The 27,797-nt window shown below is 40.6% G+C and overlaps 1 protein-coding gene across 1 annotated transcript; it reads right to left on the bottom strand.

Moving 5' to 3' along the window:
* Nucleotides 1-881: 881 nt before the first annotated feature.
* Nucleotides 882-27,248, bottom strand: UBE2J1 (ubiquitin conjugating enzyme E2 J1). Its single transcript, XM_003822875.6, has 8 exons — nucleotides 26,098-27,248; nucleotides 17,236-17,309; nucleotides 15,887-16,018; nucleotides 12,294-12,378; nucleotides 12,040-12,145; nucleotides 9,133-9,262; nucleotides 6,924-7,043; nucleotides 882-3,783 (listed from the first exon to the last, which is right to left on the bottom strand). Exons 1-8 carry the CDS (start codon nucleotides 26,126-26,128, stop codon nucleotides 3,505-3,507), a joined length of 957 nt encoding a protein of 318 aa, XP_003822923.1. The 5' UTR covers nucleotides 26,129-27,248; the 3' UTR covers nucleotides 882-3,504.
* Between the last annotated feature and the right edge of the window lie 549 nt (nucleotides 27,249-27,797).

The raw sequence follows: 27,797 nt of genomic DNA on the forward strand, positions 1-27,797 counted from the left end.
TTTGAGTTAATTTTCTTATATAGTATGAGGTAGTGGATGGTATAACTTTATTTACTCATTTTTCTCAGGGCAGGGTATAGCCCCAGTGGATCGAGGTCAGAGCTGTGGGAAGGACCCAAAGGCATTTGCTGAGGTCTGATTATGCCAGACACTTAGGTGGGACTCTAGTCATGCACAGCCTTGTGCTTTATGTTAAGGGTTTCACCCTATCTAAGAGCAACAGGAGAGAAGGGATCAGGTCTGTATATTGGAAACTCTGGCTGCAATGTAAGGAATGGGGTGAGACTAGAGACCTGTTAGGAGGTTACTGCACCAATTTGGAGGAGTTAATAGCTAAATAGGATAGTGCCTAGTTAGGGAAGTGGAAAGATGTGAGAGAAATATTCTAGGAGGTAGAATGGATGAGAGACAAGACTGGATGATGTAAAGAATACAACCTTTGGTCAAAAACAAGGTATGAGTAAAGTCACTGGTTTTATTGAGCAGCTCAAACTAGTTCTGAAGGCAACTGTTCAGAAGGCGTTCCCAACAGCTTTTGAGCAATGCACAGCCTCCCATAAAACCTTAAAAAGTACATCTGTTAATGTGCACATTAGTCTTTGTTAGTCACGTTCACTAAATGCATTAACCTTACATATACTTCCAATTAAAAACACACACAGGCTTTTCAGTATTTTGGCCTAGATTTTTGTTCAAACGAGTCCAAATGTGTGAGTGAGGTTTACTTGTTTTCTGATTCTGATCTATAAAAATGGGTGGTCTCAAAAGACCAGAAAGTTTATTCATAGCCAAAAATGACAAAAAGAGTTCTTATTCTCCCAAAATAGGAAATTTTGTATTCCTATAGTCAAAACAATAAACAATTTTTGAAATTAAAAAAGTTGAGAATCTTGAAATTCATTTATTTCAGTAGAATAAAACAATAAGCAGCATGAAAACGTAAAGTGCTACATAAAAGCCCCACATTACATAAATTTTGAAAAGTTTATTGGCTTAAACAGTTACAGGTGAAACAGATTACGTATTTTTTTCAAGCATGCTATTTTAATTACCTTGATATCTCATCATGTGCTATGTTGGTCAAATAAAATGTCATGAGTTATCTAGATCTGAGGATTAAAGAGGAGTCCTCAGCCTTTACTTACCAGAATATACATCCAGTTTTAGCTGTATGCTGGAATTAAGGAGTTAAAGTAGGGCTTTAAAGATAATAGTTTTCTGAAGAGGCCTTTCAGTGGGGCTTGGACAAAAAGGGCCCCAAAGACCAATTTTGCTCATTAACCTCACACTGGGGATCAGATTGACAACTTAAGGATTTTTAGGGAGCATATGTGAGATCAAAGGGAAGAAGAAAATGGTGCCCCTTTCAGATGGTGCTTCAGGTGCTAAAAAATATCCCAACACAAACAAGCAGATGGCTAGCTGACAGGTGGGGGAAGAGATGCAAGTCAGATAGCAAAGGATCTGCACAGTGCAAAATCTTCTTGGCTTTTTATTTAACTTAGCAGTGAATGCAGCAGGATTGGCTTAAAGTATAGGTACACCCCCATGGAAACATGCAACAAGATCACATCGATCCAGAGGCTGGCTCAAGTTTGACTGAGGGGAAACGGAGGGAAGACTGTTCCTAGCACACAATCTCAGCAGAGGTTGAGGTGGTGATGATTTCTTTCTTCTCATATGACGCTACCGTCGGTGACTTCTTACTAGGAGACCACTGAGCACTGAATCAAGGTTTCTAATATGTTTCAAATCAAGATTTTAGAATGTATTTTCTTATGGCAATAGAGTTATAAAATGGTAACCTATGATTTTCCTCATATAATGAGATCTTCATAAAGTCCTTGAGCTTTTTAGACTTTAACAAATTCAGCTACAGATATAAAAAATAATCTGTAAACACCTTTAAAATGTGAATTTATTAAAGTTTAAGACAATTCTGTATTATATAATAGTATACAATATGTTCTTATTTTAGATGTAGAAATAAAGGAAAACTGGCTCTCAGATGAAAACAGAAATTGTGTCTGACAGTTAATAGAACGAATGTCCCATAAACAGGAGTAAAAATTAAATTTGCCTTTAAGATGATTTTACAATTATTTCTCTTGTCCATAATTTCACTTAGTTAAAACCACATAAGGACTTTATGAATACCCTCCCCTATACTATTCAAGATATACATATGGGCTAACTTTCGTGGACCGATCTAGAACCTAAATACCATTTCCAACATTGTTTGACTTGTAAAAAAATTAACTTACAAATAACACTTTTGGAGCATAACCTATTTGAAAGCTTGGAACCACCTGTATTTAAAAATTAAATCTTCATTAACAACACCCTCAAGAGTGCCCTCAGTGCTGCGAACTGAACATGCTGAAGGCAATGTTTTTCTGTGATTATATGGTCTCACCAGCCATTATGATGATAATATTACCTACTAGAGTCTGTGGCGCTAGCTAGCACTAAGTTATATATTGATTTTTCCACTGAAAATTCTTTCTTGGGCTCTGACTAGGTGGACAATTCTAAGTAAAGGTTTTTCTAACTTCTATCACTGTTACTTGGGCCCTGAGGTTTTCTATTAAAATAGTACATGAAATATTTCAATATTATGCATATTCCTGGAATAATTAAAATTTATACTGATTATAAAGCTAGGCATATAATACATCCCAAAAGACATACATTTCAAAGCAGACCAAACATTCAAATCTTCAGATCCCCCCATTTAACTTCTGGAAGAAAACCAAGCGATCTCCTGGCTTGGGCCCTTTCTTCCTTAAAAATCTATGGAAGACTGTTTTATTTCTTTTTAAATTTGTGTGATTATGGCAGCAGAGGGCAGGGGGTGGTGATAACAGCATATCAAAGTGGTTACAAAGTACTCCCTCTTCAAGTAGCATCCAGTGACAAAGATGTGATCTCATTTCCTCATAAATGTTTGACTGAAATAAAATTATTTTCACTGAAGAATGTTTAGGACACAAAGTCACAGAATGAGCAATCCCAGTACATCTCCTATGAATGACATTTTAAGGAAGCTATTTGAGGAGTTTCGCTTTCCCTTTTCAACTCTTCTATCCCTATGCATTCTACATACGTAGAAACAGAGTACTCAATAAGTGGTATTGAGTAACTAGTAATACTCATTGGAACTTAAAACATCATCTTTTATCCAAAAATTTCAAAGGGCAATATAGGAAAGTATTACAAATTTACATAAAAAGAAGATGAAACATGAGAAAAAACAAGTTATTTCCCTGCAAAGCAGATCAAATAGTGAGACAAGGAACTTTGACTTCCAGTCCCTTTAAGCAGGACGTAACTGCTAGACACAGTCTGAATGTCTAGATATATTTATACTAAACTTATAAGGATCAAAAAAAGGAATGAAGGGTAAATACAAAATAATCTTTTTGTAAACAATTCTTAGATTATACCCAATGCAGAATGTTTAATGAAGCAGTTGAGTCACAGCTCATAAGTCACAAAACAATATTATAACTCAAAGTCAAATATGTATTCATTGGCCAGATATATTCGTCGGAATATAAGAGCTGCCAATGCCAAAGTCAGGATGACAATCAGTACAGCTGACCCACCATGATCAGTGTGGTTGTCTCTTGGCTGGTGGCCCTGGATTACATCTGGTGAAGTAGACAACCTTCTCTGACTCTGCTGCTGGGCCCGGCGCTGTCGAGGGCTCATGGAGGTATTCTTAGCTACAGGTTGGGTAGGTTGATGAAAGGATGCTGCTGAGGAATTCTGGACTCCGTACTAGGAAATTTTAAGAAACTTTGTTTGAAACTGGCAAAGAAGATTTGTAAATATACTTGTTATCTATTCAAGAATACACAATCTCAGAGGATAACATATGACTAAGGGCAACACTACCAAGAATGATACTAATAATACATCCCTTGAGGGGCATCTAAATTTAGGTTCAAAAAAAAGTCATAACGTAGGACAGCTTTTTGGCCTTTTAATAGTTTTATTAATATATTTAGAAAAACAATCCCTTAAAACATTGACTCTATATGATATTTTAACACATACGCTTAATGAAAATATGTATATACATATAATGTTTTAATGAGGTTCCTATGTTTCAGATGCCTTTTGTCTCTATTTTTTTAATCATTGTTTTTTTAGAGATGGGATCTTGTTACATTGCCCAGGCTGGTCTTGAACTCCTGGGATCAAGCGATCCTCCTGCCTTGGCCTCCCAAAGTGCTGGGATTATAGGCATGAACCAACGTGCCCAGCCTCAGATGCCTTTTGGATGGTATATCACTGACTAAAAATTAAGTGCCTTGATATTATAAAATTCTAAATTTTTTCCTATTTAAAACAATCATACAGCACTTTGGGAGGTTGAGGCAGGAGGACTGCTTGAGCCCAGGCATCTGAGACCAGTCTGGCCAACATAGTGAGACACTGTCTCTACAGAAAAATTTTAAAACTTAGCCAGGTGTGGTCATGCCCACCTGTGGTCCTAGCTACTTGGGAGGTTAAGGCAAGAGGATCACTTGAGCTCAGGAGGTTGAGGCTTCGGTGAGCTATGATCACATGCCTGCACTCCATGCCTGCACTCCAACCTGAGCAACAGAGTGAGACTCTCCCTTAAAAAAATAAAAAATCACATTCTTAGTTAAGTCCCTAGTGATATATATATAAATTTTTCTAGAATAACCAGCATGTGTGAGGGAGTTTTGCTTTTTATTATAAAATGAAATGGCTTATTCAGAACCTCGATCCCTACCCTGGGAAAAGGAGAAAATCTGACAGACTGCAAGAACAAAACTGCCTTTAGTGTTTTTCCCATTTCTACATTTCCCATTGCTTTTTGATGCTAAAATATCTGCATTAAAAAGCAACAGATGGCCTGACGTTATCTGAGGTATTTAGAGTTGTGGCAATCTCTTGCCTCTCCTCCAGGCTAACAACAACAAAAAAATCATAGCTTATCTGGGATTTGATGTATAACATCTCAATTAATTTATATTATACTTAATGTAAAATAACCACCCTTAGCCAAACCAGGTTTCAGTTACTTTCATAGTGGTCAAATTATATAATCATACTCTGAGATAGTTTATATGTAAATATAATTAAAAACTTAACTTGCAATTTTAGACAATTTATTGTTTGTTGGTATTTTCACTAAAAATAGTCTCAATTAATGACCTGTATCTATGAATAAGAATTCTAAGTTTTATGTACTAAATCAAAACAAGAAATACTACTATAATAACATCATTATTTGTACACTCTAATTTACTTAAACTTCTTGATTTATTTAATTGTATTCTTAGCATTTTTTGAAGTACCAATCCTAAGATTCATTCATTCAATCAACAAACAAACATTGGCAATCTACTATATAGAAGGCACTAAGCCAGGCACTGGGGATACAGTGGAGAAGCTGAAAGAGACCCCTGACCCTCACAGAACTTACATTCTGGGAAGAGAGATAGACAATAAATAATTACAAAGTAAATTACAACTGGAATAAGTATAACTGGAATATGTAACAAGGGGACTTAACATAGATTGAAAATACACAAAAGATTTAAATACATCACAAACATTAGAGGCTGTCCTAAAAGGTGAAAAAAGATTACCACCTTCCTTTTTGTAATAGAATGCTTCTATTAGAAAAAAAAACTATGAAATAAAAAGTAATTAGAAAGCTTTTTCAATATCTTGAACTAAAACATATTGACCTTAAAATTAATTCATTGTTTTCCCCTGCAATTCATAAAATTACACTGGGATCACACAAAAATGATTTAAACTCATCGCTACACACTTTTTTCTTGGATCTCCATCTTCAGTCCCCCTAGACTACCACCCTGTTCTTCTTCAACCAACTTTTCTCTGCCCAGCTCACTCTCTGAATAGGAGAGACTCACTCAAGACTATTCAGTCCCACTTTATGTACGTTATTGCTGGGTAAAGGGCAAATCTATATTTGCCCAACTTCTATTTCAATTTTCCCTCACCCTTTAAAGTCTTCAATAAACTGGAGAAACAACAACAAAAAAAATGTGACTACTTAACCAAACAATCTGTTACCAAAAAGACTTCCAAAGACAGTTAATCTTTTATATATAGGAAGGAAAATCATTTTTTTCCCATAATCCTTATTTTTTGGCACCAATCCAGTCATATTTTTTAAATCACTCTCTCTGATCACCTAGGCCAAACAATTTCTTAGACAACAGGTCAGGGCACCACTAACAACACTCATAGCATTCATTCTTTTATTCAACAATTATTTATTGGACACTTACTATATACGAGGTAGCATTGTCCAACAGAATTTTGTGATGATAGTAATGTTTATGTCTACACTGTCCAATATGGTACCCATTAGCCACATGTGGCTATGGAGCACTTGAAATGTGGTTAGTGTGACTGAGGAACTGAATTTTAAATTCTACTTGATTTTGATTAAATTTAAATGTAGACAGCTGCATGTGGCTGGTGGCTACTGTGTTGGACAGAGCAAGTCTAAGTAAATTTTTGGCTCTACGACTATTAAGTCAGTACCTTAATGCAGCTGAACAATCCTGCCAAAAATAGTGTCTATTTAGAAAGTGGCTAACATATGGATATTTTGTTTTATTCAGTCTAACACTATATTAAAATTAACTTTTCAGAGAATCACAGAATTCTGGAGGGACAAGACAAAAATTATTTAATCCAGCCCCATTTAACAAAAAAAGAAAACTGAGGCCAGAAAGCATGAACAACTTGCTCAACATAATAATTCATTAGCAGGACTGATGAGTTAGAATCCAGTTGTTAAGAGAACCAAAATTTTCAGATATTTGATCCAGGATCTTCTCCTCCTATTGCAAACAGTGATAATGATAGAGACATACATATATATTAAAAGATAAGAGCCATACCGATGTACTGGCCGTAGCACCCTGGAATGTTGTAGGTATATCATCTTGTAAATCAGTTAGTGAAAAAGAGTGGTTTAAGTCTGACTCAGAGATAGTCTTTCCAGATGAATTGACTTCTGCCTATAAACAAGATAGACCCAAGAGCAGTGTTACAACAGGAAACAACAGGAAACATACACAATCTACAACTTGCTAAATCCCCTCTGTTGGATTTATTTTAATTGCTAGTTTAATATCTATTATCAGGCAGTTAATCACTGAGCACTCTTGTGTCCAACACTGTACTAGGTATCATAGGAAGAAGCATACACAACACCCGTTCTCAAGAAGCCGTTACTTGATGAGGGACAAAACTAACACCCATGGTTCACAATCCACAATGCTAAAAAGCTCTCAAAACTCAAGGTTTTTTTGGTAATTTTTAGGCAAAGCCTGATATGAGCTGATGTGAAGCTATGAATAGTCTTTATCCCACATTAGTGTAAACATTAATCCCACATTAATGTAATATTCCCAGATTTGCTGAAGAAATCCTAATGGATTTGATTATGAGGTGCTGCCCCAGATCGCACGGCAGGTTAGTTAATATATGGTATATGTAAGATCTTTTCTTAAGTCTGAAAAATTCTCATGTACAAAACACATTTGGTCCTGAGACTTTTCAGAAGCAATTTTAAGTGTAATAGGAATCCTCAGAAGGAAGAAAGTAAACATGTTCTGAGCAACTCCTCCTCCAGGCACTACAATAAAAGAGAAGGGAACTGGACCTGGAAAGACAGACAGTCCACAGAGAAGTGGAGAGGGAGGAGGAAGAGAGCATGCTGCTTAATGCAGGTTGACATTTCTGTTTGTGAAGCTAATTAAATTCCAGAAGGATTAAATACTTAATACTTTACGTCTGTATGTATGTATGTATTTATTTATATTTTTTTGAGATGGAGTCTCACTCTGTCACCCAGGCTGGAGTGCAGAGGCACAATCTTGGCTCACTGCAACCTCCACCTTCCAGGTTCAAGCGATTCTCCTGACTCAGCCTCCCAAGTAGCTGGGATTACAGGCACACACCACCATGCCCAGCTAATTTTTTCTATTTTTAGTAGAGACAGGGTTTCACCGTGTTAGCCTGGATGGTCTCAATCTCCTGACCTCGTGATCTGCCTGTCTCGGCCTCCCAAAGTGCTGGGATTACAGGCGTGAGCCACTGCGCCCAGCTAATACCTTCAATAATTAAATATTTAATACTGAAAGTATTAAAATACTATATAATCCTATGTTTGGGTAACACATATACAGAAAAAAGGGATATATAGGAGGGATGCCAAAATATTAACAGTAGCTATTTCTTGGGGGTGAGATTATGAATGTCATTTTCTTTTTCTTTTTTTTTTTTTTTTTTGAGATGGAGTTTCGCTCTTGTTGCCCAGGCTGGAATGCAATGGCGCGATCTCGGCTCACCGCAACCTCTGCCTCCCAGGTTCAAGCAATTCTCCTGCCTCAGCCTCCCGAGTAGCTGGGATTACAGGCAGGTACCACCATGCTTGGCTAATTTTGTATTTTTAGTAGAGACGGGGTTTCTCCATGTTGAGGCTGGTCTCGAACTCCTGACTTCAGGTGATCCACCCGCCTTGGCCTCCCAAAGTGCTGGGATTACAGGCGTGAGCCACCGCGCCCGGCCATCATTTTCTTCTTGTTGCTTATCTATATATTCTGTAATAATAGCTAGAATTTATTAAGCACCAGGGACAGTTCTGAATGCAACACATGTATTACATATATTAATTCAATCCTCACAGCAATCCTATGATATAGGTACCATTATTATTTATAGATAATAAAAAGGCACAAAGTGGTTAATTAATATGTCTGACATCATACTACTAATAAGCAACAGAGCTGGGATTTGAACCCTGGCATTGTATACCAGAGTTCAAGTTTCACTCACTCACTATTCTATAAAGCTTTCATGAATGTAGTTAGGAATTTTGTAATAAGAAAAACATTCCATGCCAGTATTAAAACATTTCATGTACCCTATACATATATACACCTACTATGTAACCACAGAAATTAAAAATATAAAAATATGAAAAAAGAAAAACATTGGCAAATGTTATATTGTAATAGAACTGCATCGCTTTCTTTTCTATGCAGAATCCAGCAGTAAACAAAATGGTTGCAAAATTAGCATTTATTTAAGAATTTATAGTACCTTAAAGCTTATTTGCCTAGCCAGTTCTTTGGCTTCTTGGTCAGCTTGGCTTGAATCGCTTCCAGATTTTAAAGGCAACAGGACATCCTTCATGGCAGAGCCACATCCTTCACAACAGAAATCTTGTGATCTAGTAGAAAAAGATTTTTTAAATGAAAATAAATAGTTAAATGTTTAATTCCCTCTTACTGAGATACTCAAATGCTCAATCATTAAACTTAAAAGAAAGGAACACTGGAAAATTCCACATCACATTTATCCACATGCTATGAATTAGAAAATTAATGTAATGATTATAGTCCTGAGACAAGTAAATGTTAGGCTGGCTTTAAAAAAATCCAGGGCTCAGATGCTATTTTTTCCAATAAACTATCTAAAGAAAAATAAGTTTTACATCTATACAATGAGAAAATTGTCTATTATACTGTCCTTGAGATCACGTATAACAAACCTATTTTAAGGCTGTGAAAAAAGTCCTTTAACAAGATCAAATTATCTGTTAGCAGAAATATATATAAAGCAGTAAAGAAACTAATTAAACATAGAATTTACAGATATTTCTAGGGAAAAAAAACCCCTCACAAATAGCAGTATAACTTGAAAGACTTGAGAGAACTTACAGAAAATCCAAAGACTTAATTTATTACTGATTATACATTAGGTAGATACTCAGGATGTGTCTGTTAACTAGACTATTTTCTAAAATATATTTGTTTTTCCATTTTTCCCTTTGTATTCCAGATATAGTCAAAACTTCCTTGAAGTTTACAAGAGTCCTCTGAGGATATAAATGACTGAAAGTAAACATGCATCATATATAAAACATACATTGTTACATTGTTAAACTTCTTTCTAAAAAATTGTTTTTCATAGTACTTCTAGTTCTATTAAAAAACCTTAGGTCTTGAAGAACATGCTATTTAAAATTATGAAATATCATATAAACAAAATATATGTAAAAGTAGCAATAATTTAGTTTTTCTGTTTGTTTGTTTGTTTTCTTGAGACAGGGTCTCCTCGTTCTATCACCCAGGCTGGAGTGCAGTGGTGCAATCATGGCTTGCTGCAGCCTCAACCTCCCAGACCCCAGTGATCTTCCCACTTCAGCCTCCCAAGTAGCTAGGACCACAGGTGTGTGCCACCACACCCAGCTAATTTTTATTTTATTTTATTTTATTTTATTTTTAATTTAATTTAATTTTTTTTTTGTAGAGACAGTGTCTCCCTATGTTATCCAGATTGGTCCGGAACTCCTAGGCTCAAGCGATCCTCCTGCCTCAGCTTCCCAAAGTCCTGGGATTACAAGCATGAGCCACTGTGCCCAGCCTAATTTAGTATTTATTGATGAGTATTTCTTGTTTTACCAGAAGTGGCACTATTGTCCACACACCTTTGAGAATTGGTTATATACAAATTATTTGCTTCAAAATGTATTCACTTTTAACTGAGTCAGATGAACCTTAAAGGGAGTGTTTATTTTGAATGTATTAGTTTATCCACAATGGTAGCATGCTACCACGGTTGAATGCAAAAATCTTTGTTTTTTTTTTTTTTGAGACAAGGTCTCAACTCTGTCCCACAGGCTTGAGTGCAGTGGCACAATCATGGCTCACTGCAGTCTCAACCTCCCCAGGTCAAGCAATCCTTCCACCTCAGTCTCTAAGTAGCTGAGACTACAGACACGTGCCACCACGCCCAGCTAATTTTTGTATTTTTTTGTAGAGATGGGGTTTCGCCATTTTACCCAGGCTGGTCTCGAACTCCTGAACTCAAGCAATCCACCTGTCTTGGCCTGCCAAAGAGCTGGGATTACAAGTGTGAGCCACCATGCCCGGCCCAAAATCATTTTTTAAAAGGTTTCTATTATAGACTGAGAATCTAGAATATACAGTGAGAAGCCTAGAAGAACAAGAACTCCAGTTCTTTTTTTTTTTTTTTTTTTTTTACCTCGCACATGAAATCAACTGGATAAAGGCATCAAGATAAAAAAACCAACATAGTAAATCGAATGAAAACAAATACTATGTATTCAAAGTACATAGTGTAATCTATGAAGAGCTGTATAAATAAAGTACATCCCCATAGTTTGGAAATAAGGTTTAAAAAGAAAAGTTGCTTATAAGACCAAGAAGTCTACCAAATCTTCCAGATGCTAAAATCTAACTGATTTAGCAAATATCTGTAGAGGGCCTACTCTGGGGTGTGCTAGGGTAAAATATGATATAATTTAATTAACATAATATGTCTGAAGGGTGGTAGGCAGCAGACTCCAGAGCAGAAAAATTATCAACATCAAAAATTAGGTATCAGCACTACTCAAAGAGGGGCTACTCTGAATGGAAGGACTGATCTTGGTCATATAGACAAAAGTGCACCTGCACCTGAAAAAAACAGAGAAGGCATCACTTCTCTGTTTGTGATTGCCACTGGGCAATCACAACTTGATAAAATCTCTTTTGCTTTATTCCAGATCATTTATTAAGCACTTGCTATGAGCTAGATGCAAAGATGGATAAAGTGGATTACCTCCTGGCCCTCAAGAGGTTTGTAATCTTGTGGAAAGCTACAAATAATTGCTCTGGTTCTTTTCCATCTATAATGCCATAGTGGAAACAAATGACTGGTATTGTTTTCCAGGAGAATATATCTCCCACTGAATTTTTTAAAAATAGTGAAATAGTATCAACTACTTTTTAAGACTAGATAGCATTAAATAAATTACTTAGATTCTGGTCACTCCAAGGAAATTATTACAACTGAATTTCTAAAAGAGCAAAACTGAGATAAGATCCTGTAGCTACAGTCACTCAGAAAATAAGTCACATAGTAAGAGGTAGGCCCTACCTCCTAATAGCCATTACCCTGAATACTATTCAGACCTCAACAAGAATGAAATGCAAAACTTACTTTTTGGCAAGTGCTCTTCTTTCCTCAGGAGTGTAATCTAGAGAACCTATGGCTCCCTCTCCTTTTGTTGGCATAAACCCAATGATGGCTAATAATGCTGTCCTTACTGAAATAAAAAAGTAAATATCAATCTAAATTGCTTTGTAAAAGCAACTGGGTTTATTCTGGAAAAAGAAAAAATCAGAGTATTATACTTCATAACTATGAATTGATTGAAGTTATGAGATTTATATTCACTATAAATTAACACTTACTACTCCACGAAGGCTGCCAAGTTTCAGGATGATGGCCTGAGATGCTCAAACAGATTTTCTTGCCCACTTCAAATCGACCATTAGCCTGAGGAATAAACAATGCATTTAGAAAATTAAATACATGTGCTTAATGTTTATACTTTCTGTAAAAATATACTATTTATATATAATAATTTTAGAGATTATCTTAGTTTTTTTTTTTTTTTTTTTTTGAGATGGAGTGTCGCTCTGTCACCCAGGCTGGAGTGCAGTGGTGTGATATCAGCTCACTGCAAGATCCACCTCCCGGGTTCACGCCATTCTCCTGCCTCAGCCTCCCAAGTAGCTGGAACTACAGGCGCCCGCCACCAGGCCTGGCTAATGTTTTGTATTTTTAGTAGAGACGGGGTTTCACCGTGTTAGCCAGGATGGTCTCGATATCCTGACCTTGTGATCTGCCCACCTTGGCCTCCCAAAGTGCTGGGATTACAGGCATGAGCCACCGCGCCCGGCCAAAAAGATTTTTTTTTAAAATGTAACCTCTCATGGGACACAGATTTTTTGTCCTTATAGACTCCAAAAATACTTGTTGGATGCTGAATAATAAAAGCTGTTTTTAGAAGGTGTTTTACAGCACCTTTTGAAACTGAGTTGCACAAGTGAAATCTAAATAATTAACATGTAAAGTTTTACTGGCCAGCGAAGTGGCTCACGCCTGTAATCCTAGCACTCTGGGAGACTGAGGCAGGAGGATCACTTGAGGCCAGGAGTTCAAGGCCAGCTTGAGCAACTTAGTGAGACACTGTCACCAAAAAAAGAAAAGAAAGAAAATTAGCCAGGAGTGGTGGCATGTGCCTCTAGTCCTACCTACTTGGGAGGCTAAGACAGGAAGATTACTTGAGCCCAGGAGTTCAAGGCCACAGTGAACTATGACTGCATTGCTGCATGCCAGCCTGGGTGACAGTGTGAGACCCTGTCCCCAAGAAAAGAAAAGAAAAAAAAAGAGGAGAGGAGGGGAGGGGGAGGGGGGAGGAGAGGGGATGGGGGAGGAGAGAGGGGAGGGGGGAGGAGAGGGGAGGGGAGAAGGGAGGGAAGTGGGGAAGGGAGAGGGGAGGGGGAAGGGATGGGGAGGGAAGAGGGGTGGGGAGGGGAAGGGGGAAGGAGAGGGGGGAAGGAGTGGGGAGGGGGAAGGGGAGGAGGGAAGGAGGGGGGAGGAGGGAAGGAGGGGGGAAGGAGGGGAGGGGGAAGGGAGGGGAGGAGGGAAGGAGAGGGGAGTGGGGAGGAGACGGGGGAGGGGAGGGGAGAGGATTTACTAATGTCCTACCCTGTGCCTAGTATGGAGCTAGGCTCAGTTAAGAATCTAAAAGAGGCCAGGCATGGTGACTCATGTCTGTAATCCCAGCACTTGGGAGGCTAAGGTAGGAGGGTCACTTGAGGCCAGGAGTTTGAGACCAGCCTGGGCAACAAAGTGAAACCCTGTCTCTACAAAAAATAAAAATAAAAATTTAGCCAAGCATGGTATGTGTGACTATAGTCTCAGCTACTCAGGAGGCTGACGTGGGAGGATCATTTGAGTGTGGGACATCAAGGCTGCAGTGAGCTGTGATCATGCTATTGGACTCCAGCCTGGGTGACAGAGTGAGACCCTATCTCAAGTTAAAAAAAAAAGAATCTAAAAGAGAAGACATGCAAGAGGCCAGGACGAAACCTAAGGACTCAGTATCACCTAACTAGATGTTAGTGAGGAAAGACATGGGGAGAAAGGCTTTGAGAGAGGTGTGATTTTCAGAGGAGTGATGAATGAAAGGATAAATAAATACTTATTGAATGAAAGTTGGAGAAGACTTTTCAAAAAAGAAGTGAACCAGAAAGAGTGTAATGTTGAAAATCAGGGCTGATTCTCAGCCAGTGTGGTTAGTATGACCATACCATTGGCTAACTATTGAAATATACCTGTATTTGTTGGTAAAGAGCTGCTGCTAACTACTGTCCTCCACCACCACCAGTCTCCCCATGCACCAGCCCCTCCCTCCCCGAAGACCACTTAGCTCTCCCCATGATCTAGCAACTACATAAAATGACTCCTGACACAGTAGAGTGTCTCCAGGACCCTGCTCCAACTCTACTGCCAGCATTAGCAGTTCTCTATATCAGCTAATACTTATTAAGCAGCTTCTATATGTCAGGTACTTTATGGTGTGATTACAATTACCAAACACAACATTCATTTTGACTGATGAGAAAACAATTTTAAAGACATTGTGTAACCCACCCATAGTGTAATGGAAAGAGCACCAGTCAGAATCTAGGCCTATTGGCTCTTAAACAAATGTTCTCTCCGTTATACAAAATAGAGGTAAAAGCAGCATTAATTTGGTATTTATTGATGAATACCTGTTGTTTCACCATTTGCTACTCCGTGTGGGTAAGATGTTTAACTGAGAACAGGATGAAGACTGAGGAGAAGCAGTGAGATTTCTCAAACTGGTCTCTGAGATTGGTGTAGTTTCATGTTTCAACAGGGCACTATGTGTGGAAGGTGGACTGCAGCAGGCTAAACTACGGAAAGGATGCCTTGGAGGTTACCAAAGAGAAAAATAGGCACAGCTTAAAGTGATAACAGATACAGGGAATGGCTTTTGTGTTTGTTTTTGCTTTTTTCAAGGTTAGGGGATAATTAAATATAGTTAAAGGAAATGAGAGAAGAAAAGCTTAACAATTAAAGAGGAATTATTAGATCAATAGTTTTCCTTGGCCAGGTATGATGGTGACACCTGTCATCCTAGCACTTTGGGAGGCTGAGATGGGAGGACTGCCTGAGGCCAGTAGTTCAAGACCAATGAGACCATGTCTCTACCAAAAAACTTTTTAATTAGCTGGGTGCAGTGGCATGTGCCTAAAGTCCCAGCTACTCAGGAGGCTGAGGTGGGAGGATAGCTTGAGCCCAGGAGTTTGAGGCTACAGTGAGCTATGATCGTGCTACTGCGCTCCAGCCTGGGCAACAGAGCAAGACCGTGTCTCTTAAAAAAAAGTTTTCCTTCACATGAAGAAAAGATGTGTAAATTTGGGGAGAAAGAGAGAAAATCTGAGATATAAACAGTAATAATAATGCTAACACTTATTGAGTATTCTGTGTCAGGCTCTATTCTAAGAGCTATACAATAAGATCTTGATACTTTTCATCCCACATAAACTCAATGAGGTAGGTATCATTATTCTCATTGTAAAGATGAGAAAACTGAGGAAGAGAGTGTAAGAAAGGTGGGAAGTTAAAGGAGACAATATGATTACAAGGTACAATAACATTAGCTACCCTTAGTGAGTACTTATGAAGTGCCAGATGTGTATGCCCAGCACTTGGCATATATTAATTCATTGAATCCTAACAACCATGATATGACATTTATGCATTCAGTTGTATCATTTTTACTTCTCAGATGCATCAGCTTCCTAGGAATTATTTTGGAGGAAAAAAATTATAGTCCCAGGGCCTGGACCCCAAAAGCAAAATTATACTGTTCTATTATTTCTTAATGAAAATGATTTGCTTACTATATTTTGCAGCTACCAGGAAGAGTTAAGCCACAAGCACTCTAAAAATCCAAAATTCTTACCGTTAGGAGAATAATGCTTGGTGGTTTCATGGGATACTCTGGTGGCAGTACTATCCGCCCGTGATAAACTCCTCCATCAAAATCGGAGTCTGGGGGCCCTCTAACTGTGAAGTGCCATTCAAAAAGGTTATCCTGAACAAAAACAATAATCCACAAGGAATTAATAATATTGAAAAGTTTGATCATTTTATCTGAATATTAGAAATATTACCAAGCAAGAAAAATTAAATGCTTTATATTATTGCTAGTATAGTTTCTAATGCATGAGATGTCTCGAGACTGTAAGTGATAAATTAAATTTATAAGTAAAAGCTATTTAATCTAGCTTTCATGTTCCATTGAGCTAAAATATTTTATAATAAACACATTAAAAATTTCTGAGTGTTGTTATATATTCATAAGTAACTTACAGGTTTAAATTGGAAATTAATCCTTGAAAGAATAGCAAATTATGATAATTATATAATCAAAAAATTACTATGTTTGGGTTATTTTAACAAATCTTTAAAAATTATCCCTTATAGATGCCTAAGAGCTTATTTATAAAATGGTAATACTAATATATTTAATGTCATCTTACAGTTACCATGTACTTTTCAGTTTATAAAATACTTGCACTTAAGTTATGATATTTTTATTCCCACTGTTACCATGAAAACCTGCCTGGGTATATTTAAATAGCCTCCTTTTACAAATGAGAAGACTGAGAGAGGCCGAGATGTTTGTACAAAAAGTCTTGAGTAGCTACGGAGACCCATCAAAAGGCTTCCAAACTGTAAAGTATCTGGGGTTCTTTCCACCTCCCCTCCCTCAGACTCAAGATCTAACCTCAGCCGGGTGCAGTGGCTCACGCCTGTAATCCCAGCACTTTGGGAGGCCAAGGCGGGTGGATCACGAGGTCAGGAGTTTGAGACCAGCCTGACCAACATGGTGAAACCCCGTCTCTACTAAAAATACAAAAATTAGCCGGGCGTGGTGGTGGGGGCCTGTAATCCCAGCTATTCAGGAGGCTGAGGCAGGAGAATTGCTTGAACCTGGGAGGTAGAGGTTGCAGTGAGCCGAGATCACATCACTGCACTCCAGCCTGGGCAACACAGTGAGACTCTGCCTCAAAAAAAAAAAAAAAAAAGATCTAACCTCAACTTAGCATCTGAGACCCATATAGACCACAAAATCCGTTTCTTCTAAAGTGATTTGGAATGGCTAATGAAATATTCATGAAATATGGTGAATAAAATGTCAAACTACATCACACACATCTGTAATGACTCAAAGCAATGAAAAGCAATTTTAAAAAATTTGTTTTAAATATTAAAATCCATATGAAGAACATGGAGATAGAAACTAACCTCTAAAGGCTGCGCATGGTAATGATCTGTTGGATCTTTCAATTCTGCCGCTTCTTTCATTAAACGTTTAACAGCTAAAATAAAATTCATAAAATAGAGATATTTAAAATATACTTTTCTGAATGATTAGCACAGTCTTACAAGCCTAATGAAAAAATGTGTAGAGAACTAGTGCAAATGAGCATATGGCAAAGGTTTAATTATAAGATTATGGGAATAAATAGAGGGGGAGAGGAAGGAAACAGTTGCTAGGCATTAACACTTTAAAAGAGTTATATATTAAATATATAGTGAAGACACTATTTTTATTTAATAAGCACTTATATATACTTCCTATATGGTGGTATTTATTGAAGTGCTTTTACAGACATTAATAACTCATTTAACCCTTAATACAACATTACTAGATAGGTATTATTTTTATCCCCATTTTCCAGATGAAGAAGCCAAGACACAGAGAGATTATATAGTCACACAGCTAGTAAATGACAGAGATGGGATTCCAACACAGGCAGTTTGGCTCTACCTGTTAAAATGTCTTTATTAACAAAAAATGTATTCTCTGGATCTCATGCTCGGTGAACAGGAAACACCTCTATATCCTCCAACTCTTGGGACTTTCCATCCACTATCTTGCATTAAATGAATGGACTGTCCCCTGAATTCACTGACTCTCCAAAGCCCCGATGAAATTCCTTCTTGAAATGATCCTTCAGCTTCACTAAAACCTCCAGTCCACTGACCCCACAACTTTCTTCACCCCTCCTATACTTATATTCATTTTCCTCTTTATCCACACCCTTGGCTCTTAGGAGTCCCTCTTGTACACTCCCTTAATAAAATCCAACTGTGCCTGACCCAACCCAACCATCTTATTTGCTGTCTATACCCAAACAGCTGAGCATCACTGAAAGGAGGAAAAAAAGTCAGAGAGGATGGTGCAGTAATGCCATTACAAGTCATTACCAACAACCTCTACTGGGATACAATGCCACCTAATGTCCCCACATTTCTCTAGTAGGCCTTCCAGCCTACTCTTTCCACCTAGCACTCCAAGATTATTTCCCACCTAGTCTAATTTCTCCTCTCTTTCAGTTAATGGCACCCAGCTTTTTATCTCCCTGATGAATGACTGCTAGCAGGAGCTGCTCAGATGCCTATCACAATCTACAATCCAATCTGTATCTGCACCCTCTGTCTTCTATTGGCTCTCAAAATTCAATCCTTTGATATGCGCTCTGGATCCCAACCCCTCTCATTTCAAGCTTTTGGTGCTAAAACATGTCAGGATACTGCAGTGGGATGGCTGAGTTAGGGAAAAGGCTTCTCAAAACTGGGTTTGCAACCACTGATGTAGTTCAAAAGAGAGGTATGCACCAGATGCTGGGAGGACAGGCTGGGCATCTAACTTTAGAGCAAATGGAAGAGAAAAGGAGTCAGGTACTGAATGTGAAAGAAATAACAGTAGAAACTCCCCAGGTAGATATGAATAGGAAGAGGTAATAATAAAAGTAAAATGTGTAGAGGCACAGGTTGGAATGTTATGGGGAGAGAGATTAACTGAGAAGGAACCCCTACATGTATATAACCACAATGGTTTGGTATGTATCAAGACTTTTGCATAAAATTGCATTTGAGGCCAGGCGTGGTGGCTCATGCCTGTAATCCTAGCACTTTGGGAGACTGAGGCGAGTGGATCACCTGAGGTCAAGAGTTCGAGACTAGCCTGGCCAACATGGTGAAACCCTGTCTCTACTAAAAATACAAAAATTAGCCAGGCATGGTGGTGGACGCCTGTAATCCCAGCTACTCGGGAGGCTGAGGCAGGAGAATCGCTTGCACCCAGGAGGTGGAGGTTGCAGTGAGCTGAGGTCGTGCCATTGCACTCCAGCCTGGGCTTCAGAGAGAGACTATCTCAATAAAACAAACAAACAAAACCAGGCACAGTGGCTTATGCCTGTAATCCCAGCACTTTGGGAGGCCGAGGCAGGTGGATCACCTGAGGTCAGGAGTTTGAAACCAGCCTGACCAGCATGGTGAAACCCCATCTCTACTAAAAATACAAAATTAGCCTGGTGTGATGGCACATGCCTATAATCCCAGCTACTAGGGAGGCTGAGGCAGGAGAATCACTTAAACCCAGGAAGTGGAGGCTGCAGTGAGCTGAGATCGTGCTGTTGCACTCCAGCCTGGGCAACAAGAGCGAAACTACGTCTAAAAAAAAAAAAAAAAGCCCTCCAGGCCGGAGGGCAGTGGTACAAACACAGCTCACTCACTGAAGCCTCAACCTCCCAAGCTCATGCAGTCCTCCCACCTTGGCCTCCCCAATAGCTGAGACCACAGGCATGCACCACCATGCCTGGCTAATTTTTAAATTTTTTGTAGAGCTGGGGTCCCACTGTCTTGCCCAGGCTGGTCTCGGGCAATCCTCCTACCTCAGCCTTCCAAAGTGCTGAGATTACAGGCGGGAATCAGCATGCCTGGCCAAAAAAAAGTTGTTACTATCCTACTTCACAATTATTAATATTCTTTTCCATTTCTTACTCTGAACTAAGCCCCTATATGCAGAGACTTTGTTCACTGGATCATCAACTATTTCTTGAGTTCCTACTAGGTACTAGATGCTACAGCTTCATGCGTAAACAAAATATGGCTTTGGTCACTAAAGACTTACGGCTGGGAGGTGCAGTCAATACAAAACAGAATGATAAATGCTATATTAGAAATATGTACATACTGAGACACCCTCTCCCTCTAAGTCTAGAGACTGGGCTTTGGTCAATTCCCTGAACACACTTTACCTCCCCTCCACTCTCAGCCTCTCTATACAGCTTTCCTCAGGGCCCAGGCTGCTCCGGCCCCATCCTCCACCTCACCGTCTAGTCTGGCTACCCTAGACCTTTAAATAACTTCTCAGGAATGTCTCTATGACACCTTCCCTTGTTGCCCCCTGCCCCCCACCCCCTACAGTGCTTGGAGATTTCAATCTGGGCAGATCAAAATCTCTGAGGCGTCCTAGGGAGGGGTAGAGACTAGGAATGCTCTCTGAATTACTCTGGTTAGGTTTAGAAACCACTGCCCTAGAGACCAGGTTGAGTCTCCTTGCTCTATGCCATCATAACACTGTATTTTTCCTCTTATGAAGTTCATCTCACTTGTAATTACTTGTTTAATATCTGTTTTTCCTGCTAAGCAATAGTAATGACAGTGTAGCTGTAGCAGTACAGTCTCCTCAGGGCTTAGCACATGGTAAGTACTCAAATATTAGTTGAATTAAATTTTACTATCTTCTCTCAACATAGCTCTAAGAATCCGATTAAAGGCAATGGTTTTTAAACTTACTTAATAAAACAATTAAACTTATTTAATAAAACAAAATCCTTCATTCAAAGAAAGCTTAATGAGAACCCCAACAGGTGAAACAAAAACCACAGAGCCGCTTTGGTTGCAGAGGCCAGTGGAAGGGCCTGCGGACTATCTACTCCTTGTCCTTCCATTTCACTCCTGAAGGGACCCATAGAACAAAGATGGAAAACCCTGCTTTAAAGCCACATAAACATATCATTCCTTTAAGTTAATATTATTAGATAGAAATGCAATTATGGAAGCTGTTATGAAGTTAATTAGTTTGGAGATGCCAAAAAGATTGTTTTTCCTTCATTCCTCGTCAACTGGCTGAACTCAATAATGATTAAGCTGAAGTCAGATTTTATGTCATTCTATACCCTTATCACATTTTCTCTGCCTCTTCCCTACTCAGTTCAGTTCAACAGGAGAGAAGAAAATAAACACTCAAAACTTGTACCTGGATATTATGAGAGATGTATAAAGGGTCAGAATTGTTATAAGAATGTATCTGTACCAATCCTGTAAAGGAACAATCATTGGTTCAACAGCTAAATAGCTGATTAGTTCATAAGTCACTCAGGCACATACCATGTAAGAGCTAAGGTCATGTAGCCAAAAGGTGAGATTAGTCTCTTGTTTCCATAAGCTATTTTTTTTGCAAAAATAACATATATTATGAATGCTTCAGTGAAAAGAAACAGGGACTCGATTTAGAGCTGCATTAAAATTCTGACTCTGACATTTTGTAGCTCTAAGTCCTTGAACAAGTCACTTGATCTGATGTTTACATCTGTCAAATAAGAGTCAATAATTTCTCCACAAAATTCTCCTTTCCTTTTCACCCCTCCTTCCTGCCCAGTCCCTGAGTCATTAAAGTTGAAAATGGACTGGTATATAAGGCCTTCTCAATGATTCTTCCTAACTCAAAACCATGCCTCAGCATATTTCGCTGGCCTTATGATATGGCTCCCTGGCTCCTAAGGAGAAATACCACTGTTAGGAAACAGTCATGGTTCAGAGTGCTGCCTGGCAACCGGGCTACAGCATAGTCTGCCCCTCCTGATACTCCATCTCTTGCTTCTACATGGCTAGAGAGGAAACTTTTATTCCAGCTCCTCTCCTATCTCTTGGAAAGGTTTTTCCATGGAATCCTTTCACTGTGGTGAGATAAGATGTGCCAGGAAAGGAAGGGGTGGCACCTGGATGCCTGCTCTTGTTCTTCTTTCTTATAGAGGCCACATGGACACTCTGGAGCCATGCTCTAGGTGCTGTGGGCCTAGGCATTAGCATTCTTCACACACCGGGGCTAGCTCACTAGCCTCACATTGGGGTTTGTATACAGCTAAAAATAAAGGGATCTTCTACAGGCCACTGCTTCCCATATATGGATTCCTCTTCAAAAGCAATTATCTTGATATTATCAATTCCCAAAGCATGAGTGAAATACAGGAGACAGGTATATTAAGGAAGGCATGCTCCCTAACTGCCTCTTCCTGCTCCCATAATGAAGGTACTTAAGCAAATGCCTACAGAGTGATGTTTCTGCCCAGGAGGACCCTGCAAATGTATCAGTTCAACAAACATTTAAAGAATGTCTGAGTGTTGGAGATAAAACAATGACCAAGACCTGCTTCTTGTCTTCCGTAACAGTCAGTAGAGAAAGACATGAAAATAATTACAACCAAGTGGTAATATTGACCAAGTATATATGTACAAGTATATATAGGAACTACTTTAGTCTGCCTAGGGGAGCTAGACAAGGCTGAACCTTAAAGCTTGAAGAACTATAGGAATTTCAGATGGATTTAAAGGAAGGCATTCTAAGCAGAGGTTCCAACAGGAACCAAAGCACCTAAGTGAGAAAAGCTACTCCAGCTGGAGAGTCGTTCAGGCAAAATGGATAGGTAAAAATGCAGGCCTGGTGCAGTGGCTCTCACCTGTAATCTCACCACTTTGGGAAGCCAAGGTGGAGGGAACACTTGAGCTCAGGCGTTTGAGACCAGCCTGGGCAACATGGTGAAACCCTCGTCTCTACAAAAAATACACAAATTAGCTGGGTGTGGTGGCACACACCTGTGGTCCCTGCTACTCGGGAGGCAGAGGTGGAAGAATCACTTCAGCCCAGGAGGTTGAGGCTGTAGTGAGCTGTGATGGCACCACTGCACTCCAGGCTGGGAGACCCTGCCTCAAAAAAAAAGAAAATGAGGAAGAGCATAAGAGTGGTGGACAGTGAGGCTGGTGAGGAAGGGCAGGGTCAATCATGAGCAGCCCTGTAGGCCAAGCTAAGCAGTTTACTTTGAACTTTATTGACAGCTATCAGAAAGCTACTGAAAATTTTTCAATTTGGGGGTAATCAGTTTTTGTTTTGATTCATCTGGTGACAACAGTGACTGATTAGATATATGTGTTTCTGTGTGTGTATTGAGTTGTGTGTTTCAGGGCAGGGATGGAGCAAGGAAGCGACCAAGAAATAAAAAATGACTCCCATAGATGCCTGAGTGCTGTCTATCCCTGAGATATGAAATACTAGGGTAAACTGCAAGTTTAGGGGAGGAGAAGAAAACTGATGAGTTTTGTCTTTATACTTACAGAGATTTTTTTCACTCTATGGGAAATGAAGATGTTGAGTCACCATAAGTTCTGTGTATCTATAGCTTACGAGAAGGGCCTGAGTTGGACATGAAACCTTGAGTGGATTAGTGGGAAGGTGCAGTTGACACCAATGGCATGGATAGGTAACTCTTAGACTTCTGGTGGAGGCAGTGGGTACTTTTGCACCAGTCTCTTATACTCCCACCACCTGCTGCACATGTCAATGGCCCCCTGATGAAGAAGCTGCCAAAGGAGGTGCTTTATACACATTTCTTCACTTTGTACTATAAGACCCTACTTCCTTGGCCAGAGCAGACCCAAACACGGGTCAAGTAGCTTGATCCATAGACAACTATTGACAGATTATAGACAAGTAGCTTGATCCATAGACAACTACTGACAAATCCATAGACAACTACTGCTACTACAGTAGCAGATCCATAGACAACTACTGACAACTACCACAGACAACTACTGTGAGGTGATCCTACACAACAGCTCTATCCATAATCACAAGTCCATTCCAAAAAAAAACCATAAAGCAAAAAGTTTCCCCACCTATGAAATGAAAAAATTTACTATATCCACATGCTAGTACACTGGCCCTTAACCAGCTATCTGTATTGTCTTCACTTAATCTTTCCACTCATACATCAAAGACAATCCCACATCAGATAAAGAGTAAAAGATTAGATCCCTCACATTGTGTGGTTGTTTTTTGTTTGTCTGGTATGTTGGTGTTTTACGTGTGTGTGTGTGCACCCTGCCATACACAGGAAATTGGAGTTTTCAGTTGCTCCCCTTCACACAGGCATTACTCTAAAAATACCACAGGACTGAGAATAAAGCAAAGGAAGGAAGTATTTTCACAATGCCTCCCAGCATTTTCAGTAAGTCCCATATCTCACCTAATTCAACTTCTCCATGAACTCCAAATAATTCACACACTAACAAAAATAGATTTTTAAGAAGCATTGTGTTTTTTTTTTTAGAGCAGCAACACTATCTTTGAGGAAATGAAACCAGAAAAAGGAAGCAATTTATGACACAGCTAGAAGCATGTCAACCAAAGCTCAACCAGCTGACAGTAGTTCACATACTTTGGAAATATACAAAATTCTGGAGAATTTTAAAAGCTTATCATCATAGTATTAAGTCTAACCTATCGAAATTGAGCGATGTTTTCTGACAACAATCTCTTGGGTTCCACCAGTTCTCCATTCTAAACTGCACTACTACTCACATGTGCATTATCCTCTGGACCTTTCACTAAGCACCTCTGCTGTCCTAAGGAACCGTGTGACCAGGGAGCCACCATACATTTTTACCCAAACAGCTCCAGTTAAATATACCACAATGTAAATAATTCAATCATTTTACCATCTAGCTTAAAAATTAAGCTTTTCTTTCCCTCTTTCTCTTTGGTCTTTTCTTCCTCCCTCCCCACCCCGGGATTCTCTTTTTTTTCTCTTTTTTTTTTTTGAGATGGAGTCTCGCTCTGTCGCCCACACTGGAGTGCAGTGGCGCGATCTTGGCTCACTGCAACCTCCTCCCCGGGTCAAGCCATCCTCCTGCCTCAGCCTCCCGAGTGGCTGGAACTACAGGAGTGCGCCACCACCATGCCCGGCTGATTTTTGTGTTTTTAGTAGAGACGGGGTTTCACCATGTTGGCCAGGCTGCTCTCCACCTCCTGGGCTCAAGCCTCCCAAAGTGCTGGGATTACAAGCGTGTGCCACCGTGCCAGGTCTTCATCAGATTTTTTTAAGGAGTCAGTGGCTCCTAAAATATTATGACCAGTTCTACACACTTGGTCACCTAAGGACATTTCTTAGCCTGACAGCACTCAGGCTAACAAAGCTCCCTCCAATCAATATCCTCAGGCTTTTCTGGGGTTTTTGCATATTCTGAAACCTTACAAAAAACCCAAAGATTCACAGTGTCAACTCTTTCCACAAGGATGCTAGTCTTGCTAATTCCTACTGAGAAACAGCTTTTTTTGGAAGGAAATTTTAAGCAACAGCAAAAGTTGGTGAAATCATCACTAATATCCTAGAGTTTATCATGCAGAGTTAACTGTGGAGTTTCTTCCCCCTGACAAAATGTATCAAGGTACAGATAGAAAAAATACCATTTAGAGGATCCAATGATTCATTTCAAGCCTGTTTTATTAAGCTGAGAAAGCTAGTTGCTTATCTTTATAATGCACCAGAAAGTAATTAGAGGCTAGGATTGCTGGGACTGCTTGTGTAAATATAAAGCAGGATCATTAAATGCAGGAAAGGAATCGCTACGACTGAATACAGATACATTTCATATTAGCCAGTCTGGCAAAAATCAAGGTTAGCTCTCAAGAACAGGGCTCAACGAGGTGTTTTGATGTTGTTGTTTTGTTGTTGTTTTGTTTTGCTTTAGCTCTATAGTTAACTGGTTTAGTTACAGAACATTTCCTTTATGTCTGTAATTGTATTCGCCCAAGTGCTGCAAATAGGATATTTAAACGACCAACTCCTCAAATGTGAGTAAATCAGCCGGCAGTAAATAGAAGTCCGGTGGCAGCGACAGGGAGGGAATAGCGACCAGGTACAGCGAGGGGGTTGATGACTATCGCCCACCGACATCACCTTTACACCTGTTCTCAGGGATGAGTTTCTGACCCAGCTCTACGGGACCAGGCGAAGATGAGAAAAGGGAGAGGCTGGGTGCTGCGGGGCGCGCTGGCCGGCCGGGGGATTGGCAGCGGACGTCCACCCGGCCACCTCGCCCTGCGGCCTGTACTTCCCGGGCAGGCGGCGGTCTCGCGTAGAGCGCGAAACCAGGAGCTGAGCCGCGAGTGGCGCCAGACGCGAGGGGACCGAGGCGGCGACCACCCCGGGGTCCAGGGTCACTCCGCCCTCCTCGCCCGGGGGCCCCAGCCCTGCTCACCCGGACTCTTCAGGTTGTAGCGGGTCTCCATGGTGGGTCGCTGGCTTGGCTCCGGCCTCCCGGGCCGCTGCCACCTCCTCTCTACGCGGCCGCTGCCCGGGTCTCAGCGCGGCTCGGGAGGACGGGGCCTGGCCGAGGAGCCTCGGCAAATGCCGCCCAGTCCAGCCTGGACTGCGGGCGGGGTGGCAAGGCTGAGTGCGGGCGACGCGCTCGCTTCGCGATGGCGCCGCCTCCTCCACTGCGCCCCCGCCTCCCTGAGTGCCTGGCAGGCACCGGCGCCGGCCGGGGCGGCGCTGAACCGGGCGCCCGGGCTGGAGGTCAGCCTCCTCGGGTAGTCGCAGGCCCAGCCCTGCCGCGGCCGCCCGGCTTGCGTCACCCGCCGTCGTCCGGGATTTGTGAAGTTGCCCTGACGTGGCAGTAGCTTCGTGGCAGTCGGTCACTACCCAGCCGCCGCCCGCCCGGCGAAGCCGGCTTGGGGAGGTGCAGGAGCGAGCGGCGTCCTCGTCCTCTCGTCCCGGCCCTACGCGCTGTAGGCGAGGCCCGGGACCCCCGGGCCCTCGAGAGCTCGGAGGGGGCGCCGGGCTCCGGCTGCAAAGCTGTCCGCAGCCGGCTGCCCGCGCGCGGTCCCGCAGGGTCTGGGAAAGCCTTTGTTTTTAGATTCAGTTGCTGTTGCGAGGGGCGGGGGTTAAGTGAGGAGGGGGAAAGCCAGTGACAAGGAAATGGAATAGGATTTTTTTTATTTTTTATTTTTTGTGTGTGTGTGATGGTGTCACCGCTCTGTCGCCCAGGCTGGGATGCAGTGGCGTGATCTTGGCTCACTGCAGCCTCTACCTCCCGGGCCCAAGCGATCCTCCCACCTCAGCCTCCAGCGTGGCTGGGACCACAGGTGTGTGCCACCATGCCCGGTTAATTTTTTGTATTTTTGTTAGAGACACGGTTTCACCGTGTTGGCCAGGCTGGTCTCGAACTCCTGGACTCAAGCGATCCGCCCGCCTCGGCCTTCCAAAGTGCTGGGGTTACAGGCGTGAGCCACGGCTCTGGCCAGAGTTGGATATTCATAACAATCTTTTTCTCGGGTAGTGTGTTAGGTGCACGACATGTTTTAGGCATTGCAGGAGTTTTGGTTTTTTTGGTTTGTTTAGATGTAAAAGCTGTCAAAAAAAGGAATTACATTTAATGTGAGGGAAAGCATACAAATATGAAAGGTTAAACTTCAAAGGACACACTTACTGCTTCATTGTCCAATGTGTGGGATCGAGAGAGGACTGAGTTCAAAACACTTAAGGAGTAGGGACCTTACTAAAGGAAAGGAGGGAGGGATTGGGAAGGTGGGGAGGATAGAAAGGGTTAATCAGGTTGGGCAAGTTTTATTCTGTTATATAAAGACATAAAACCCTTAAATTTGATTTGTTTTCTATTGTTAAAGTTAATCTAAATCTGTGAGTTTCTTGGTGAAATTGGGAGTAAAAAAGTGAAGGATATCTAAAATTAGATGGTATATTTTAAATCATTCCCTGATGTTGTTTTCTGTATAGTAAACTGATAATCTGACTGACTGAGATATGCAAACAAAACCAAACTCCAATGCTGCTTCATTCATTCATTGTGTTGAATCTTCAGATTAACTGACACTTGACACCCTCTCCTGCCACAGCTCTACAAAAGCCCCTAATTTGTGTAGTAGGCCCTACCACAGCAAG

This window comes from Pan paniscus, chromosome 5 (assembly GCF_029289425.2).
Source record: "Pan paniscus chromosome 5, NHGRI_mPanPan1-v2.0_pri, whole genome shotgun sequence".
Taxonomy (NCBI): Eukaryota; Metazoa; Chordata; class Mammalia; order Primates; family Hominidae; genus Pan; species Pan paniscus.

Bases quoted from the DNA above. Each gene is read 5' to 3' on its own strand.
- UBE2J1 (XM_003822875.6), bottom strand. From the start codon at position 26,128: ATGGAGACCCGCTACAACCTGAAGAGTCCGG. The intron at 17,310-26,097 runs GTGAGCAGGGCT...ATTTTATTTTAG, and splicing joins CTACAACCTGAAGAGTCCGG to CTGTTAAACGTTTAATGAAA. The intron at 12,379-15,886 runs GTAAGAATTTTG...TTTATTCCTCAG, and splicing joins CAAGCATTATTCTCCTAACG to GCTAATGGTCGATTTGAAGT.